At 43.6% G+C, this 21,498-nt stretch overlaps 1 protein-coding gene across 1 annotated transcript; it reads left to right on the forward strand.

Annotated features, from left to right (window-relative positions):
• Nucleotides 1–503: 503 nt before the first annotated feature.
• Nucleotides 504–3,095, forward strand: LOC134482223 (mast cell protease 4-like). Its single transcript, XM_087587202.1, has 5 exons — nt 504–593; nt 1,103–1,253; nt 1,767–1,902; nt 2,095–2,355; nt 2,749–3,095. Exons 1-5 carry the CDS (start codon nt 539–541, stop codon nt 2,893–2,895), a joined length of 750 nt encoding a protein of 249 aa, XP_087443328.1. The 5' UTR covers nt 504–538; the 3' UTR covers nt 2,896–3,095.
• The last annotated feature ends 18,403 nt before the right edge of the window (nt 3,096–21,498 follow it).

Consider the following 21,498-nt stretch of genomic DNA (forward strand, 5'->3'; position numbering starts at 1 on the left):
GGTCAACACAAACAAGAGTCTTCAGACTAAACCAGTCCACCACCAGTTCTTGTAAATAAAATGTCCTCCCTCTCACCCATATGTTCATAGACTACAGATACAGGTGCTTGTGTGACAGTGACAGAGGTGAGATTTTACACATATGCAACATAGGTCTCTCTGTATTATCCAAATTTTTAGTACATGTGCTGCTGAAGCGAGCACAGCAGCAATGGTCGGAATACCTGGATGCTTACAAGAACAGTTCCATGATCCCCAATCGAGGTTCCCCTCCATTTGTGTTGCTGTCCTGTCTCCTGGGAGCTTCTTTGAAGGGTGCAGTTGCCACCTTATCATGGGATCCAGGAGTTTCAAGATCTAGCCACAGATGCAATGCCACCAAAAACAGACTCGTGAGAATTTCTGATAAGGAAAATAGAGTTTGTCCAAGCCAGACCTGTGGTTTCCAGCGCTTACTTTCTCCTACTTTGAAGATATAAAAGCAGGAACCAGGACAGGAACACACCAGAAGCTCACCCCAGGCTGCACCACAGGCAAAATGCAGGCCCTACTATTCCTGATGGCTCTTCTCTTGCCTTCTGGAGCTGCAGCTGGTGAGTTTGGTCTTCATCCTTCCTAACTTCTTAGTTTTCAGTAACCGACCTTAATCTCTTAGTTGGAGGAACAGAGACCCTAACATGAGGCAGGATCCTCAACTGACATAGTCCAGGGGAAATCTCTAGGTCAAGGAAGAATGAAAATCTACTTCCCCATCACACCATTTCATCAAAATGCTGTTCTGATGGGCACCTCCTCTCTGGCCTTCCCTTAATGTTGAGGAAGACAGGATGAGTGTAGAAAAGATATGCCTAAAGGAAATAGAACATCAGAAACACTAATGGTCATTGTATTTTGAAATGAAGGATAATGGTGGCCAGGGAGCTGTGGGGAGGAAAGATCAACAGGAGAGAAAAGACCAAAGGACCTGTGGAGGGGCCTGAGCCCCATGTGAGGTGGGGTTGGCTTGGAGCAGTCGCTCAGCTTTAGCCCCATATTTCTCTGACAGTACTGTGTTGGGGGCCCTGCAAGCTTGTGACTGGGGACTGGGTGTTCCTTGTTCCAGAGGAGATTGTTGGTGGTGTGGAGTCTATTCCTCACTCCCGCCCTTACATGGCCCATCTGAAGATCACCACTGAGAAAGGTTATGTCACCTTCTGTGGTGGGTTTCTCATAAGCCGTCAATTTGTGCTGACTGCTGCACACTGTAATGGAAGGTAAGAGGCTTCTCTTCTTGTGAAGACATCCATGAGCCATGGTCACAGAGCAGCAGATCCTTGGGGAAGTCTCTGAGCCCTTTTCAACTGCAGTTGGGCTCTCATTACACAGAGCAGAAAACAAAGCACAGGGCCACTCACTGAATCATTCATGTGACCTATCCATTTTCACAGGTCTGAGGTTTAAGCAGGGCTCTGGTCAGTAGTAAAATCACAGCTCTTGTCTTGTCCTAGTGGTAGCAGAAATGATAGATGACCTGGCATGTAATTCAATGTAGAGTGCCTTTCATCCATGTGCAAAACCATGGGTTCAGTTGAATGCAAGTCCTGGGTATGGGGTGTGCAAGAGTTCTCAATTCTGTGTTTCCCTGAGCCCTGTGGCACTGGTCCTGGGTCCCCTATCTCAAGTTAATCTATGGGCTGTGCCCAGGGATAGAGAAGAAAGAACCTGGTACCCCTCTCCTTGGAAGGAGTTCTCCTCATACTTTTCATTGCTTCTTTCTCTATCTACAGAGAAATCACAGTCACCCTTGGAGCCCATGACGTGAGCAAGCGAGAATCCACACAGCAGAAGATAAAAGTCGAAAAGCAAATCATTCACAAAAATTACAACTTCTTTTCCAATATTCATGACATCATGTTATTGAAGGTTCCCTTATTTATTTGGCCTTCCTTTATTTAGGTCTCCCCTCTTTAACTATCTCCCTGGCGTAGTCCATTGAATTCTCTCTTGTCCATTCCTTTTCCTCAGAACCCACTCGTGAATTCTATGTCATTATGGACCCGCTGTGTCTAAGCATCCTTCTCTGATTTGCCATCCCTTCTCTCCTTTACTCAACAGCTTGAAAAACATGTTGAGTTGACTCATGCCATGGATGTAGTTCCCCTGCCTAGTCCTTCTGACTTTATAGACCCTGGGACCATGTGCCAGGCAGCTGGATGGGGGCAAACTGGAGTGACAGATCCTGCCTCATATACATATACATTGAGAGAAGTTGAATTGAGAATCATGGATGTAGAGGCCTGTAAAATCTTTAGTGATTATGACTATAATTTCCAGATGTGTGTGGGCAGTCCTGGAAGGAAGAGATCACCATATGAGGTGAGTACACACCTGCTCTTCCTCCCCACATCAGGAGACAGTGTCAGTGAAGGAAATGTGCCAAACAGCTCCCCATGACAGTGACTAATGCCTGTGTCCTTAGCTCCTATCCCTGAGGCTCTGGAAACCGACATTGTCCCTGTCCATCTCATCTCCCTGTGCCCAAGCCCTTCCTACATCCTTCCCACAGGGCTAGACACTAGACAGGAAGGGAGTAAAGGGAGACATGTTAGCACTCCGGTAAGGACAGAGGGAGGGGAATCAGGCATTAAATTCCTACCTTATGACCCATAGCCAGCCAGGATCTTGTACCTCATTCCAGGATTACCTATTTTTGAGCTTGTATATGGGAATCCAATATTTGCTCATACCTTGATTTTTCTTACTTATTAGGGAGACTCCGGGGGGCCACTACTGTGTGCTGGTGTGGCCCATGGTATTGTATCTCATGGACGAGAAGATGCAAAGCCCCCTGCAGTCTTCACCCTAATCTCCCCATATGTGCCCTGGATTAATACAGTCCTAAGCACAAGTAGCTGAAAGGCCTGACCTGCATGAGTCAGACTCTCCAAGCCTGAGCTCATCTGGTACACTTTGGGTTCAACAGAGCCTGTCCCAAACAGTCTCTAGACTGTCCCCAGCTGTCTCTTAGACAATCTCAAAGATACAAAAGTCTGTGATGGTTGATTGTTCCCTGTAAAGCATCTCAATAAAAACAACTTCCAACAGCTGTGTGACTCAACTCTGGGTTCTAATCACTCTGCCCCTCTCTAAACACAACGAAGAAATGACTTGAGTTACTATCTTGCTATGCTAACCATCTTGAATAATCGACTTTCAGGCAAAGGTGTACCACAGTGGATTAATGAATATTATCTAACATGCATGGCTGTGTACAGAAAGATTTCATATCCAGGATAATGTACACTGTTCTGTTCTTCTCCTCCACTCTTCTGTCTTCTTATTGTCTCCCTCTTGTCTCTCAGCTCTTCTCGACACAAACCCCATGCCTTAGCCACTGCAACTTTCCACACATCATCAGAGATTCCATGTCTAGGTCAGACATGGCTATTGATCCTTGTGTCCTCACCACCTACCTTGCCATCCTCCTCCTTTCAATATTGCACTTTCAGGTAGAGGACAGCCTGCCTTCAGAAGTCCTTGGACCATTACTGTGGCTGTAGCAGCCACAGCAGGAGAGCACCAGCAGTTTCAGGAGCCAACACAGGGCAGAACTAGCTTGTGTTGGGAAGAGACACTGCAGTACTTAACATGCCACTAGTACTTACCATAGTGACTCTGCTTCTGAACCACCCCCATTCAACTGCCATCTTCCCCAAAGATCCAGCCTTTCAGAAGAATGCCCAAGCTGAGTGAACTTCTTTTTTTTTTTAATATTCTTTTTTTTTATTAACTTGAGTATTTCTTATATACATTTCAAGTGTTATTCCCTTTCCCGGTTTCCGGGCAAACATCCCCCTCCCCCTCCCTTTCCTTATGGGTGTTGCCCTCCCAACCCTCCCCCCATTGCCGCCCTCCCCCCATAGTCTAGTTCACTGGGGGTTCAGTCTTAGCAGGACCCAGGGCTTCCCCTTCCACTGGTGCTCTTACTAGGATATTCATTGCTACCTATGGGGTCAGAGTCCAGGGTCAGTCCATGTATAGTCTTTAGGTAGTGGCTTAGTCCCTGGAAGCTCTGGTTGCTTGACATTGTTGTACTTTTGGGGTCTCGAGCCCCTTCAAGCTCTTCCAGTTCTTTCTCTGATTCCTTCAACGGGGGACCTATTCTCAGTTCAGTGGTTTGCTGCTGGCATTCGCCTCTGTATTTGCTGTATTCTGGCTGTGTCTCTCAGGAGCGATCTACATCCCGTTCCTGTAGGCTTGCACTTCTTTGCTTCGTCCATCTTGTCTAATTGGGTGGCTGTATATGTATGGGTCATATGTGGGGCAGGCTCTGGATGGGTGTTCCTTCAGTCTCTGTTTTAATCTTTGCCTCTCCCTTCCCTGCCAAGGGTATTCTTTTTCCTCATTTAAAGAAGGAGTGAAGCATTCACATTTTGATCATCCGTCTTGAGTTTCGTTTGTTCTAGGGATCTAGGGTAATTCAAGCATTTGGGCTAATAGCCACTTATCAATGAGTGCATACCATGTATGTCTTTCTGTGAATGGGTTAGCTCACTCAGGATGCTATTTTCCAGTTCCAACCATTTGCCTACGAATTTCATAAAGTCGTTGTTTTTGATAGCTGAGTAATATTCCATTGTGTAGATGTACCACATTTTCTGTATCCATTCCTCTGTTGAAGGGCATCTGGGTTCTTTCAAGTTTCTGGCTATTATTATTTTTTTTTTTTTATTAACTTGAGTATTTCTTATATACATTTCGAGTGTTATTCCCTTTCCCGGTTTCCGGGCAAACATCCCCCTCCCCCCTCCCCTTCCTTATGGGTGTTCCCTCCCAACCCTCCCCCCATTGCCGCCCTCCCCCCATAGACTAGTTCACTGTGGGTTCAGTCTTAGCAGGACCCAGGGCTTCCCCTTCCACTGGTGCTCTTACTAGGATATTCATTGCTACCTATGGGGTCAGAGTCCAGGGTCAGTCCATGTATAGTCTTTAGGTAGTGGCTTAGTCCCTGGAAGCTCTGGTTGCTTGGCATTGTTGTACTTTTGGGGTCTCGAGCCCCTTCAAGCTCTTCCAGTTCTTTCTCTGATTCCTTCAATAGGGGACCTATTCTCAGTTCAGTGGTTTGCTGCTGGCATTCGCCTCTATATTTGCTGTATTCTGGCTGTGTCTCTCAGGAGCGATCTACATCCGGCTCCTGTCGGTCTGCACTTCTTTGCTTCATCCATCTTGTCTAATTGGGTGGCTGTATATGTATGGGCCACATGTGGGGCAGGCTCTGAATGGGTGTTCCTTCAGTCTCTGTTTTAATCTTTGCCTCTCCCTTCCCTGCCAAGGGTATTCTTTTTCCTCATTTAAAGAAGGAGTGAAGCATTCACATTTTGATCATCCGTCTTGAGTTTCGTTTGTTCTAGGGATCTAGGGTAATTCAAGCATTTGGGCTAATAGCCACTTATCAATGAGTGCATACCATGTATGTCTTTCTGTGATTGGGTTAGCTCACTCAGGATGATATTTTCCAGTTCCAACCATTTGCCTACGAATTTCATAAACTCGTTGTTTTTGATAGCTGAGTAATATTCCATTGTGTAGATGTACCACATTTTCTGTATCCATTCCTCTGTTGAAGGGCATCTGGGTTCTTTCCAGCTTCTGGCTATTATAAATAAGGCTGCGATGAACATAGTGGAGCACGTGTCTCTTTTATATGTTGAGGCATCTTTTGGGTATATGCCCAAGAGAGGTATAGCTGGATCATCAGGCAGTTCAATGTCCAATTTTCTGAGGAACCTCCAGACTGATTTACAGAGTGGTTTTACCAGTCTGCAATCCCACCAACAATGGAGGAGTGTTCCTCTTTCTCCACATCCTCGCCAGCATCTGCTGTCACCTGAGTTTTTGATCTTAGCCAATCGCACTGGTGTGAGGTGAAATCTCAGGGTTGTTTTGATTTGCATTTCCCTTATGACTAAAGATGTTGAACATTTCTTTAGGTGTTTCTCAGCCATTCGGCATTCCTCAGCTGTGAATTCTTTGTTCAGCTCTGAACCCCATTTTTTAATAGGGTTATTTGTTTCCCTGCGGTCTAACTTCTTGAGTTCTTTGTATATTTTGGAAATAAGGCCTCTATCTGTTGTAGGATTGGTAAAGATCTTTTCCCAATCTGTTGGTTGCCGTTTTGTCCTAACCACAGTGTCCTTTGCCTTACAGAAGCTTTGCAGTTTTATGAGATCCCATTTGTCGATTCTTGATCTTAGAGCATAAGCCATTGGTGTTTTGTTCAGGAAATTTTTTCCAGTGCCCATGTGTTCCAGATGCTTCCCTAGTTTTTCTTCTATTAGTTTGAGTGTGTCTGGTTTGATGTGGAGGTCCTTGATCCACTTGGACTTAAGCTTTGTACAGGGTGATAAGCATGGATCGATCTGCATTCTTCTACATGTTGCCCTCCAGTTGAACCAGCACCATTTGCTGAAAATACTATCTTTTTTCCATTGGATGGTTTTGGCTCCTTTGTCAAAAATCAAGTGACCATAGGTGTGTGGGTTCATTTCTGGGTCTTCAATTCTATTCCATTGGTCTATCTGTCTGTCTCTGTACCAATACCATGCAGTTTTTATCACTATTGCTCTGTAATACTGCTTGAGTTCAGGGATAGTGATTCCCCCTGAAGTCCTTTTATTGTTGAGGATAGCTTTAGCTATCCTGGGTTTTTTGTTATTCCAGATGAATTTGCAAATTGTTCTGTCTAACTCTTTGAAGAATTGGATTGGTATTTTGATGGGGATTGCATTGAATCTGTAGATTGCTTTTGGTAAAATGGCCATTTTTACTATATTAATCCTGCCAATCCATGAGCATGGGAGATCTTTCCATCTTCTGAGGTCTTCTTCAATTTCTTTCCTCAGTGTCTTGAAGTTCTTATTGTACAGATCTTTTACTTGCTTGGTTAAAGTCACACCGAGGTACTTTATATTATTTGGGTCTATTATGAAGGGTGTCGTTTCCCTAATTTCTTTCTCGGCTTGTTTCTCTTTTGTATAGAGGAAGGCAACTGATTTATTTGAGTTAATTTTATACCCAGCCACTTTGCTGAAGTTGTTTATCAGCTTTAATAGTTCTCTGGTGGAACTTTTGGGATCACTTAAATATACTATCATGTCATCTGCAAATAGTGATATTTTGACCTCTTCTTTTCCGATCTGTATCCCTTTGATCTCCTTTTGTTGTCTGATTGCTCTGGCTAGAACTTCAAGAACTATATTGAATAAGTAGGGAGAGAGTGGGCAGCCTTGTCTAGTCCCTGATTTTAGTGGGATTGCTTCAAGTTTCTCTCCATTTAGTTTAATGTTAGCAACTGGTTTGCTGTATATGGCTTTTACTATGTTTAGGTATGGGCCTTGAATTCCTATTCTTTCCAGGACTTTTATCATGAAGGGGTGTTGAATTTTGTCAAATGCTTTCTCAGCATCTAATGAAATGATCATGTGGTTCTGTTCTTTCAGTTTGTTTATATAATGGATCACGTTGATGGTTTTCCGTATATTAAACCATCCCTGCATGCCTGGGATGAAGCCTACTTGATCATGGTGGATGATTGTTTTGATGTGCTCTTGAATTCGGTTTGCCAGGATTTTATTGAGTATTTTTGCGTCGATATTCATAAGGGAAATTGGTCTGAAGTTCTCTTTCTTTGTTGTGTCTTTGTGTGGTTTAGGTATAAGAGTAATTGTGGCTTCGTAGAAGGAATTCGGTAGGGCTCCATCTGTTTCAATTTTGTGGAATAGTTTGGATAATATTGGTATGAGGTCTTCTATGAAGGTTTGATAGAATTCTGCACTAAACCCGTCTGGACCTGGGCTCTTTTTGGTTGGGAGACCTTTAATGACTGCTTCTATTTCCTTAGGAGTTATGGGGTTGTTTAACTGGTTTATCTGTTCCTGATTTAACTTCGATACCTGGTATCTGTCTAGGAAATTGTCCATTTCCTGAAGATTTTCAAATTTTGTTGAATATAGGTTTTTATAGTAAGATCTGATGATTTTTTGAATTTCCTCCGAATCTGTAGTTATGTCTCCCTTTTCATTTCTGATTTTGTTAATTTGGACACACTCTCTGTGTCCTCTCGTTAGTCTGGCTAAGGGTTTATCTATCTTGTTGATTTTCTCAAAGAACCAACTTTTGGTTCTGTTGATTCTTTCTATGGTCCTTTTTGTTTCTACTTGGTTGATTTCAGCTCTGAGTTTGATTATTTCCTGCCTTCTACTCCTCCTGGGTGTATTTGCTTCTTTTTGTTCTAGAGCTTTTAGGTGTGCTGTCAAGCTGCTGACATATGCTCTTTCCTGTTTCTTTCTGCAGGCACTCAGCGCTATGAGTTTTCCTCTTAGCACAGCTTTCATTGTGTCCCATAAGTTTGAGTATGTTGTATCTTCATTTTCATTAAATTCTAAAAAGTTTTTAATTTCTTTCTTTATTTCTTCCTTGACCAGGTTATCATTGAGTAGAGCATTGTTCAATTTCCACGTATATGTGGGCATTCTTCCCTTATTGTTATTGAAGACCAGTTTTAGGCCGTGGTGGTCCGATAGCACGCATGGGATTATTTCTATCTTTCTGTACCTGTTGAGGCCCGTTTTTTGACCAATTATATGGTCAATTTTGGAGAAAGTACCATGAGGAGCTGAGAAGAAGGTATATCCTTTTGCTTTAGGATAGAATGTTCTATAAATATCCGTTAAGTCCATTTGGCTCATGACTTCTCTTAGTCTGTCTACATCACTGTTTAATTTCTGTTTCCATGATCTGTCCATTGATGAGAGTGGGGTGTTGAAATCTCCCACTATTATTGTGTGAGGTGCAATGTGTGTTTTGAGCTTTAGTAAGGTTTCTTTTACATATGTAGGTGCCCTTGTATTTGGGGCATAGATATTTAGAATTGAGAGTTCATCTTGGTTGATTTTTCCTTTGATGAATATGAAGTGTCCTTCCTTATCTTTTTTGATGACTTTTAGTTGGAAATTGATTTTATTTGATATTAGAATGGCTACTCCAGCTTGCTTCTTCTGACCATTTGCTTGGAAAGTTGTTTTCCAGCCTTTCACTCTGAGGTAGTGTCTGTCTTTGTCTCTGAGGTGTGTTTCCTGTAGGCAGCAGAATGCAGGGTCCTCGTTGCGTATCCAGTTTGTTAATCTATGTCTTTTTATTGGGGAGTTGAGGCCATTGATATTGAGAGATATTAAGGAATAGTGATTATTGCTTCCCGTTATATTCATATTTGATGTGAGGTTATGTTTGTGTGCTTTCATTCTCTTTGTTTTGTTGCCAAGACGATTAGTTTCTTGCTTCTTCTAGGGTATAGCTTGCCTCCTTATGTTGGGCTTTACCATTTATTATCCTTTGTAGTGCTGGATTTGTAGAAAGATATTGTGTAAATTTGGTTTTGTCATGGAATATCTTGGTTTCTCCATCAATGTTAATTGAGAGTTTTGCTGGATACAGTAATCTGGGCTGGCATTTGTGTTCTCTTAGGGTCTGTATAACATCAGTCCAGGATCTTCTGGCCTTCATAGTTTCTGGCGAGAAGTCTGGTGTGATTCTGATAGGTCTCCCTTTATATGTTACTTGACCTTTTTCCCTTACTGCTTTTAATATTCTTTCTTTATTTTGTGCGTTTGGTGTTTTGACAATTATGTGACGGGAGGTGTTTCTTTTCTGGTCCAATCTATTTGGAGTTCTGTAGGCTTCCTGTATGTCTATGGGTATCTCTTTTTTTAGGTTAGGGAAGTTTTCTTCTATGATTTTGTTGAAGATATTTACTGGTCCTTTGAGCTGGGAGTCTTCACTCTCTTCTATACCTATTATCCTTAGGTTTGATCTTCTCATTGAGTCCTGGATTTCCTGTATGTTTTGGACCAGTAGCTTTTTCCGCTTTACATTATCTTTGACAGTTGAGTCAATGATTTCTATGGAATCTTCTGCTCCTGAGATTCTCTCTTCCATCTCTTGTATTCTGTTGGTGAAGCTTGTATCTACAGCTCCTTGTCTCTTCTTTTGGTTTTCTATATCCAGGGTTGTTTCCATGTGTTCTTTCTTGATTGCTTCTATTTCCATTTTTAATTCCTTCAACTGTTTGATTGTGTTTTCCTGGAATTCTTTCAGGGATTTTTGCGATTCCTCTCTGTAGGCTTCTACTTGTTTATTAATGTTTTCCTGTGCTTCCCTAAGTGTGTTCAGGTCTTTCCTGAAGTCCTCCAGCATCATGATCAAATATGATTTTGAAACTAGATCTTGCTTTTCTGGTGTGTTTGGATATTCCATGTTTGTTTTGGTGGGAGAATTGGGCTCCGATGATGGCATGTAGTCTTGGTTTCTGTTGCTTGGGTTCCTGCGCTTGCCTCTCGCCATCAGATTATCTCTAGTGTTACTTTGTTCTGCTATTTCTGACAGTGGCTAGACTGTCCTATAAGCCTGTGTGTCAGGAGTGCTGTAGACCTGTTTTCCTCTCTTTCAGTCAGTTATGGGGACAGAGTGTTCTGCTTTCGGGCGTGTAGTTTTTCCTCTCTACAGGTCTTCAGCTGTTCCTGTGGGCCTGTGTCTTGAGTTCACCAGGCAGCTTTCTTGCAGCAGAAAATTTGGTCTTACCTGTGGTCCCGAGGCTCAGGTTCGCTCGTGGGGTGCTGCCCAGGGGCTCTCTGCAGCGGCAGCAACCAGGAAGACCTGTGCCGCCCCTTCCGGGAGCTTCAGTGCACCAGGGTTCCAGATGGTCTTTGGCTTTTTCCTCTGGCGTCCGAGATGTGTGTGCAGGGAGCCGTCTCTTCTGGTTTCCCAGGCCTGTCTGCCTCTCTGAAGGTTTAGCTCTCCCTCCCACGGGATTTGGGTGCAGAGAACTGTTTATCCGGTCTGTTTCCTTCAGGGTCCGGCGGTGTCTGTGGCAGGGGTCCTGCCGCTCCTGGGCCCTCCCCCACGGGAGCCCAGAGGCCTTATACAGTTTCCTCTTGGGCCAGGGATGTGGGCAGGGGTCAGCAGTGTTGGTGGTCTCTTCCGCTCTGCAGCCTCAGGAGTGCCCACCTGACCAGGCGGTTGGGTCTCTCTCTCACCGGGTCTGGGAGCAGAGAGCTGCTGCGGGCCGGGATCCGCGGGTGTGGGACTTCCGGTAAACACAGAACGTGCCCGGTTCTAGAGAAATTCTGCTTCCGTGTGTCCCAAGCTCACCAGGCAGCTTTCTTGCAGCAGAAGATTTGGTCTTACCTGTGGTCCCGAGGCTCAGGTTTGCTCGTGGGGTGCTGTCCAGGGGCTCTCTGCAGCGGCAGCAACCAGGAAGACCGTTTCTGGCTATTATAAATAAGGCTGCGATGAACATAGTGGAGCACGTGTCTCTTTTGTATGTTGAGGAATCTTTTGGGTATATGCCCAAGAGAGGTATAGCTGGATCCTAAGTGGCCTATTGTCCTCTTACAAAGTGCCCATTGTCCTTAATCAACGGAAAGAATGGTTTAACTACAGGGTTCTGTGAAATATGAAGAGGAAGAGACCACACATGAGGTTTGCTACCCCCACCCCATGGAGGATTAATATGATGGGTATGGCTTTCTGACTCCTGTAATATGAAAAATTATTGCCAGTACCAGCCTCAGAATAGAAGCTCAGCACCTTGACCCTTCTCCTGACCTGCTGGCCTCCCTTCTGTGTTTCCAGCCTCAGCATTTTACAGTAGAGTTGTAAAGAGAACTATCAAAGTCCAGGACTCACTATAAACTCTATTCTAACTCAGGAGGAAGGAAGCACTAAAGAAATCTAAAAGGATCTTTTACAATTAAAATCCAGGGTCATTACTATCCTGCAGTAGGTGTCACCCTATGACCGCATCTGTTCTCCTGCCATCCAAGGGATGTTTTTTATCAGTTATTTTGCAAATGAAAACTTTTAGTAGCTATAGAAACATTTTGAGGAACGAAGGGATGTAACATTGTGTCACTTTTAAACAAAAACCTGTTTTGAATTTTGCTTCGTATTGATTTATTTTATGTAAGAACTTGCTTGGAGACCTGGAACAAGGACCATCCTCTTATGTCAGCCTCCAACTGAGGCTTGCAGTTTGCACCACTGAAGTGGAAACTTATGTGTTCTTTGGAAAGTCAGTTTTGTTGGATGGTGTTTTATTGGGCCAAACGTGTGAAGGAACATTTTTTTCTGAAGCAGAGCAGATGAAAGGATTTTCTGCTAAAGCAAGCACCTGAGAGGACATGCGATGAAGGAATTTTCGCTAATGACATGTATGTATTGGTCTGCTGTACATTATATAGTTGATTTGCATTTGTCAGGACTCCACAGAGAGAAACATACCAAAAACCTTCTGGAGTGCTGTGTCTTCTTGCTGCATCTGCACACCCAGGCTGATGGACAGAATGATGTCAGCTGCGACAGAGTCATGTGGAGGTTCGATAAGTTAGACTCACATGCTGAGGCAAGACTCGTGGTGAGGCAAGATCTGTGGAGGACACATGATGCTTGGAGGGAGTATACAAAGGACCTAAGGGAGTGAAGGGAGCTGGAAGCTTGTCTTGGCAAGCTTGGGTTGCCTGTAGAGCTAGTTGTGGAGTGGTTGTTGGTCTCAAGTCTTAGCTGATCTTCTCTTTCCTGAAAGGGGCATAGCTGAGAACTTTTCCTAGAGTTCCTGTTGGTCCTGGTACCTCCTGCTGACTCATGCCAATTCAACTGAGGCCTGGCTGTTCCTGTTAGGTCATGCCACCCCTGCTGCTCTCCTGACACTACCTAACTGGAGAGCTGGTGTATCTGTAATGTGTTTGTGAGCATTAACTGCCATGGCTGACCTGTGAACTGAACTGCTGATTTTCTAACAGTCAAGATGGGATTTGCTCCAAAGAAGTATGTCTAACCAGGTCCACTTTCCCCGTATTCTTTTTTTCCAATTACCTCTAGTGGGTGTTAAGCTATAAAGGAGGATAAAGTGTTTAAGAAACATCATTAAAAGTAAGCCTTGAAAAAAATGAAAGTTACACACCACTATGCCAAGCTTTTCATACTATAATGCAAAGCTACTAATGGAGTCACATTTGTGCACAGAATATAGCTGAACATAAATTACTTCTAGTATCACAATATTAACTGTCTTCTAAACTGGACACAATAATAAATACCTGTAACCCTTTCTCTTGGGAGGCACAGGGAGGAGGAGCAGGATTCAAGACATAACCTAGTCTACATATGGGGTTCAAGGCTAACCTGGACTACATGAAAGCATGTCTCTAATAAAAAATGAAAGGGGAGGGAGCAGGGTAGAAGGGAAAGAGGACTAAAAGAAGGAAAGAGAGGGAAAGGGGGAGGAAGAGAGGAAATTAACCCCTCCTGGGTGGCAGCTCCCCCTGACACAGCTGCATGCAGTCTACAATGTGATAGCCCGGCTTTCGCAACAGCCTTACAATGTTGTAGATGATTGATATTTCGAGCACATACTGTATAAAATATCATGCTGTGAATTGATAAACCTTTTGAACAGTTTGTTATGGCTCATGTCTTTGAACACTGGGTCTGCACCTACTGGTACTACATTTGGAAGGTTGTAGAACCCTAAGAGTTGCAGCATCCTGGGAGGAAGTTGTTTGCTGTAGGCTGGTTGTCAGGTTTGTGTTAGAATCCCACTTCCTGTCTGCTGATGCAGTGCGACTCATCCTTCACAGTCCTGCCACAATGTCTTTTTTTTTTAAAGGTTTATTCATTTTATTATATATAAGTACACTGTAGCTGTCTTCAGATACACCAGAAGAGGGCATTGGATCTCTTTACAGATGGTTGTGAGCCACCATGTGGTTGCTGGGAATTGAACTCAGGACCTCTGGAAGAGCAGTCGGGTGCTCTTAACCGCTGAGCCATCTCTCCAGCCCCACAATGTCTTTCTATCATGAACTTGTCCTCAAACTGTAACCCTGAGATGGGGACCTAATATGCCTTCCTTGACACAACACCATTGGCAGGTTTCGTCAGTCACTGGCTTTAAATAAAGGCAGGATCTCCTCCAGACTCCCATTCTTTTGTAACTAATCCCACTCCTGGCTTCATGACCTTCACAGCATATTTGAACTCTCCAGTACACAACATATAAAGTAGACAAGAGAGGTAGCAGAGACAGCAGAATTCTGGGAAATTATAGCAGAAAAAGAGAATGCAGGCAAATCATGGGGTGAGTGTTTATGAGGTTGATGTCCTGCTGGGAAGTGAACTTTATCTCCTCCCTCATATAGAGCCAAGCCAAGAAACATAACCCAAGGCTGGAGAACCTGAGCCATGAAGTTATGGTGCTGGCATCCTAGTTCTCTATGACCTACCCCCCCATTTTCCTTCTTCTTTCCATTTTTATTAAATTATTCATTCCATTTCTTTCTTTTTTTTTATTAACTTGAGTATTTCTTATTTACATTTCGAGTGTTATTCCCCTTCCCGCTTTCCGGGCAAACATCCCCAAATCCCTCCCCCTCCCCTTCCTTATGGGTGTTCCCCTCCCCATCCTCCCCCCATTGCCGCCCTCCCCCCAACAATCACGTTCACTGGGGGTTCAGTCTTAGCAGGACCCAGGGCTTCCCCTTCCACTGGTGCTCTTACTAGGATATTCATTGCTACCTATGAGGTCAGAGTCCAGGGTCAGTCCATGTATAGTCTTTAGGTAGTGGCTTAGTCCCTGGAAGCTCTGGTTGCTTGGCATTGTTGTAAATATGGGGTCTCCAGCCCCTTCAAGCTCTTCCAATTCTTTCTCTGATTCCTTCAACGGGGGTCCTATTCTCAGTTCAGTGGTTTGCTGCTGGCATTCGCCTCTGTATTTGCTGTATTCTGGCTGTGTCTCTCAGGAGAGATCTACATCCGGCTCCTGTCGGCCTGCACTTCTTTGCTTCATCCATCTTGTCTAATTGGGTGGCTGTATATGTATGGGCCACATGTGGGGCAGGCTCTGGATGGGTGTTCCTTCTGTGTCTGTTTTAATCTTTGCCTCTCTATTCCCTGCGAAGGATATTCTTGTTCCCCTTTTAAAGAAGGAGTGAAGCATTCACATTTTGATCATCTGTCTTGAGTTTCATTTGTTCTAGGCATCTAGTGTATTTCAAGAATTTTGGCTAATAGCCACTTATCAATGAGTGCATACCATGTGTGTTTTTCTGTGATTGCGTCACTCAGGATGATATTTTCCAGTTCCAACCATTTGCCTACGAATTTCATAAAGTCATTGTTTTTGATAGCTGAGTAATATTCCATTGTGCAGATGTACCACATTTTCTGTATCCATTCCTCTGTTGAAGGGCATCTGGGTTCTTTCCAGCTTTTGGCTATTATAAATAAGGCTGCTATGAACATAGTGGAGCACGTGTCTTTTTTATATGCTGGGGCATCTTTTGGGTATATGCCCAAGAGAGGTATAGCTGAATCCTCAGGCAGTTCAATGTCCAATTTTCTGAGGAACCTCCAGACTGATTTCCAGAATGGTTGTACCAGTCTGCAATCCCACCAACAATGGAGGAGTGTTCCTCTTTCTCCGCATCCTCACCAGCATCTGCTGTCACCTGAGTTTTTGATCTTCATTTCTTTATATCTCAAATGATATCCTACTTCTCAGTTACCCCTCCAACAACCTCCCATTCCATGATATCCCACAACCCAGGTACCCCTCTGCCAGCTCCCAACCCACAACCACCCTCACCACTCCACTTTGCCTATATGGAGTGTGCTCGCCCACCTACCTCACTCTCCTGTCACACTGCTGCAGCATCCCCCTACACCGGGGCATCAAGCCTCTCGGGACTAAGGCCCTCCCTTTCCATTGATGGCTGGCAAGGCCATCCTCTGCTACATATGTATCTGGAGCCATGAGTCCCTCCAGGTACTTTGGTTGGTGGCATAGGATCTGGGAGAACTGGGTGGTCAGACCAGCCTATGTTATTTTTCCAATGGGATTGCAATCCACCTCAGCTTCTCCAGTCCTTCTGCCAATGAGGAAGGTAAGGTGACTGCCCCCATCCCCAAACAAAGATGTGGCATCAAGCCCTCGATCTAATTGCGAGCTGAAATGGGTACGTAGAAGAGGGAGAGGCTCCCTCTTATCCACTCATTAATTTCCTCTCTTCCCCACCTCCAACAGGGAGACTCTGGAGGACCTTTCCTGTGTGTTGTGATAGCCCAAGTCATTGCATCCTATGTACATCAGAATGCAAAACCCCTGCTGTCTTCACCAGAATCTCCCATTATTGGCCTGGATCAAAAACATCTTGAGGGAGAATTATTAACTCTGAAGCACATGGCCAGCCTATGAGGAAATCTGGAGCTGAAACAGTGCAGGTTTTCTGTGCCATGTGATTGGCCTGTCTGCACCTGCTGAAGCCTTGCCAGAGCCCTGGGCTTCCAGATGGTCTTCCAGGCCACAGAATGTTCCTAAATGTCAATAAACCTCACTAAGACCCAGATTCTAGACTGCAGTGTGTGTCTCCTCTCAGCTGCTTTCTTCTCCCTGGGCACAGCAACCTCATTCCCAGCTGATTTGGAGGTGGCTGTGATGGGGGCGGGGATGATATGAAGGAGCAGGCAGAGACAGAAGGACACTGACTGAAACAGACAGAAAAAAGGAACATAACAAAGACAAGAGTTTTCCCAGAAGGCAAATTCTGTGCATCCTGCTTAAGGAAGAAATCATACTCAATCCTTATGTTAATGCTTCTGTTTCTCTGTTTGTTTCTCTGTTTCTCTGTTTCAGTTTCTGTTTCTCTGTTTCTCTGTTTCTCCGTTTCTCCGTTTCTCTGTTTCTCTGTTTGTTTCTCTGTTTCTCTGTTTCTCTGTTTCTGTTTCTCCGTTTCTCCGCTTCTCCGTTTCTCTGTTTCTCTGGTTTCTCTCTCTCTCTCTCTCTCTCTCTATCTCTCTCTCTCTCTCTCTCTCTCTCTCACCAATTTTTGAAAGCTCCCGTGCATGTTTTGGTCACATCTGTTGTAGTGTAATGATAAAAATCTGTTTCATTCTAAGAGACTAGAAGCTTTGGTAGACTTTACAGCTAAGTTAATCATACAGTCTGAAGTCACTGAGACTTAAGACTGTTGTCCTCCTGTGAGCTCTCACTGCTGGTTTAACCTGCCTTCCAGAGAACAATGTAAGAATCAACCCTATTTCCCATGTCTTCAGCTTTCAGAATCCAAGCTATTACTTCCTCACCCTGCCCCAGGCCCAGGCAATTGTTCAACCTGTGTCATTTGTTGAAAGCAACAATCACACGGGTTGAAAGGGATCTTCTCAAGTGAATACCCACCATAAATGGAGGGCACATTTGTGTATATTGGTTGATAAACTGTGATAGTTGTCTGAGTCAGTGGGGATCAGTGATTTAATCCCTTGGACATTTCTGTTAAAGATGGCTGTAAAGCATCCCATTTCTTCTCCTGTGATGCTTTCTGTGTTGTTCAGTACACACAGGGTAAAGGCATTTATGAAGGACAGACACACAGACAAGACATACTGGCACAGATAACAGGCATGGACAGATTTGTAAGGCAGCCTTCCACAGGCACAAACCAGACTCAGACAACACACACAGAGGACAGAGCATATGGTAGTGTGAAGTAGAGAATTTAACTGTGACTAATTCTTAGTTAAATGGCTCCAGGGGAAATGCTTCTATTTCTTTCATTAATGCAGCACTGGTGTGTAATTGTTGATTTGGAGTTAATCATTGTGATGACTGCTTGTGGTTACCAACTTGATTACATCTGGGATTAACTTAAACCCAAGAGGTTGTGAAGAACTTTTTTCTGACCTAAACCCTTTGAAATGTGAAGACCCATCTTCAATCCATAGCTGTTGAACTAGAAAGATCCACCATAAATCTGGACCATCCTTTCTGGTGGCAGCCAGGGGACATGGAAGAAGGAAGTGTTCTCTCTCTCCTCCCACCCCTCTCTCTCTCCCCCTCTATCTCCTTCCCTCCTCCACTCTCCCTCCCTCTCCCTCCCCCATTTGAGAAATGGAAGAGTTGGGAGTCTGTCTTGAATACACAGCATTTAAGTCATGACCAAGACTTTAATTAATTCAGTGGTTCTCAACCTTCCTAACGGTGTAAACCTCTAATACAGTATATCAATCTTGGTGACCCCAGCCATAAAAATGATTTATTGATACTTTATAACTTTAATTTTGCTATATTGATAAATTTAATGTAAAATATCTAATATGCAGGATATGATATTTATTCCCTAAAGAGGTCATGACCCATACGTTAAGAACAACTGCTGTACATGAATGTCCTGATGTAGTTATACTAATAGTCCCTTTGATGTTGTAATTCACATTTAGGGAGTACTCAATGGACTTTCAGGATATCATAGAATAAAAGATCTTGAGTATCTGCCATGCAAGATGAGGCTTTGTGTGACCACGTAGTTTTGGCATAGATCATAAGAGTGTACAGACATTGCTCCCTGGGTCTGAGTACTCAGAAACATGGTCAAAGAAGGTGATGGTTTTGGACATAATTTTTTGTTCAAAATAAAATTGAAAACGTTTTGTTTACAGATAAAAACAATGTATTGTTATAAACTTTCAAGGTAAGAGGTATAATGAGTATAGATTAGTGTAACACACACAAGCACTTGTTCAGACTCCAAGACTATCCATCTCCATGAACCACATAACTGTACTTGACATTCTGGGATCATGGAGCTTTGCAGAAAAACTCTAGGTCTGGTAAAAAGAGGTATTGACTATCATATGGGGCCTCAGCTGGTTCCCAGGCTTGGACCAGACAACTCAGACCTCTTTGTAGGATGGAGACTGGGTGCCCCTGAAGAAAGTTCGGGCTCCAACTTTGTCCTGCATTTCCTTCCTTTGCTTCCCCAGAGCTACAATGGTCTGTCTGAGCACTGCAATAAGAATTAGAGAAATAAATAAATTAATGTATTTTTATTACTGAGCATTGGATCTGACCTGATATTACTTTGTAAAGGCCCCAAATTCTTCTGTGCAGCCCCGGTTAGAGGACAGGCCTTGGGATGGTCCACACACAGGGTCCCAAATGAAGATTCTCATTTTGCAACTCATGAATGAAGAAGTAGGAGAGACATAGTTACCAATTGCCATCGTCCACATGGTGGTTGCCAGATCCAGGAAGCGACATTATGATAAAAACTGGTAGGAAACGTCACAACTGCCTCTTTTACCAAAAAGTAAACCAGGGACTTCTTATATATGGAGTTCTCCAAGAGTCAGTGCAAATAATGCATTATTGAACAATACAGACATGGTGATTTCTGGTACATCTCCTTTTAGGATATCTATTGCATATTGGAGAACTACAGTGGATTACTGTAAACTCAACTGGCTGGTGACTTCTGCCAAAGTTGCTCTTGGTGTGTTTTTATTGTTTTGTTGTTGCTGCAAATGACACATCTTTTGCAATTCTTTTTTTTTCTTCATATCATTAAAAGTTTTAATTTTATTAGATAAAAATTTCAAATAGCAAGAGATACTAGAATCTCACTTTTCACGATTTTCCATTAAGAATAATCTTAAGTTTTTCTGTCTTCTACAGCATGATTTTATTTTTAGTAAACAATTTTAATTATTACTTGTATTAGCAGTTTATATAAATATTTATCATTTTCATCACATAATTTAGATGCAAATTACAGGACACTTTGGCATTTCACATATTCAAATAATCTTAGAAACTTCCTATTTCTGTCAGAGCTCTTGTTTCACCTTGGTATGATACTATTTTTTTTTATTTCTTTATTTATTTATTTATTTATTTATTTTTTTTTTATTAACTTGAGTATTTCTTATATACATTTCGAGTGTTATTCCCTTTCCCGGTTTCCGGGCAAACATCCCCCTCCCCCCTCCCCTTCCTTATGGGTGTTCCCCTCCCAACCCTCCCACCATTGCCGCCCTCCCCCCATAGACTAGTTCACTGGGGGTTCAGTCTTAGCAGGACCCAGGGCTTCCCCTTCCACTGGTGCTCTTACTAGGATATTCATTGCTACCTATGGGGTCAGAGTCCAGGGTCAGTCCATGTATAGTCTTTAGGTAGTGGCTTAGTCCCTGGAAGCTCTGGTTGCTTGGCATTGTTGTACTTTTGGGGTCTCGAATCTGAGGAACACATGGACATGCATCGTTAGGGGCAGTAACATCTACTGCAGCGAACCCAATCATGTCACACTGAGGGTATCCTGCTCATTGGGATTGGAGTGCAGGAGGCAGGACCTACTGTAGACACCTTGGGAAGGCAAGAGTTTTGTCACAAAGTAGGAAAAAGTTCTAAGAGCATTGTCTTTAGAGAAGTATCCATGGTCAGTAATATGTCACATGTCCAATTTTCTCTTCCTATGGAATGTTGTTGCATCCGACTGATGAGGGAAAATTCCCCCTGTGTATTTAGATGGGAGGTTGACTAAGAAGAAACACAATCTCACAGGATGACTCCCTCTTGTAGTGTACCTGAGTGTGCATGTTTGGAATAATACAATCAGTCATGATGATGGTACAGAAGATGGTGATGTGCAGAAGTGAATCCAAGATAAAAGCATCCTCACATTTCTTGGAAAGACCACCTAATCTATAGCCATAGTAACAAGTAGAAACTAAAACCACATTTTCTACTCCCTTTCTCTTCTGGTAAATGCCTCTGCACTTGTGAAAAGATTGCCAGAGACATCTTCACCTCTTCCTCTCAAGAGGCAATTGTTTAAGTCTAAAATGTTTGTTTTTAGAAATTTCGTGCAGGAGTTCTCTGCACCCAAATCCCGTGGGAGGGAGAGCTAAACCTTCAGAGAGGCAGACACGCCTGGGAAACCAGAAGAGACTGCACTCTGCACACATTACTGATTTCAGAGGAAAACACCAAACGCCATCTGGAACCCTGGTGCACAGAAGCTCCCGGAAACGGCGGCGCAGATCTTCCTGGTTGCTGCCGCCGCAGAGAGCTCGTGGGCAGCACCCCTCGAGCAAACATGAGCCTCGGGACCACAGGTAAGACCAACTTTTCTGCTGCAAGTGACCTGCCTGGTGAACTCAAGACACAGGCCCACAGGAACAGCTGAAGACCTGTAGAAAGGAAAAACTACACGCCCGAAAGCAGAACACTCTGTCCCCATAACAGGCTGAAAGAAAACAGGAAAACAGGTGTACAGCACTCCTGACACACAGGCTTATAGGACAGTCTAGCCACTGTCAGAAATAGCAAAACAAAGTAACACTAGAGACAATCTGATGGTGAGAGGCAAGCGCAGGAACCCAAGCAACAGAAACCAAGACTACATGGCACCATCGGAGCCCAATTCTCCCATCAAAACAAACATGGAATATCCAAACACACCAGAAAAGCAAGATCTAGTTTCAAAATCATATTTGATCATGATGCTGGAGGACTTCAAGAAAGACGTGAAGAACTCCCATAGAGAACAAGTAGAAGCCTACAGAGAGGAATCGCAAAAATCCCTGAAAGAATTCCAGGAAATCATAAATAAACAAATAGAAGCCCATAGAGAG

The sequence above is a fragment of the Rattus norvegicus genome, chromosome 15, assembly GCF_021556685.1.
Source record: "Rattus norvegicus strain SHRSP/BbbUtx chromosome 15, alternate assembly SHRSP_T2T, whole genome shotgun sequence".
Classification (NCBI taxonomy): domain Eukaryota; kingdom Metazoa; phylum Chordata; class Mammalia; order Rodentia; family Muridae; genus Rattus; species Rattus norvegicus.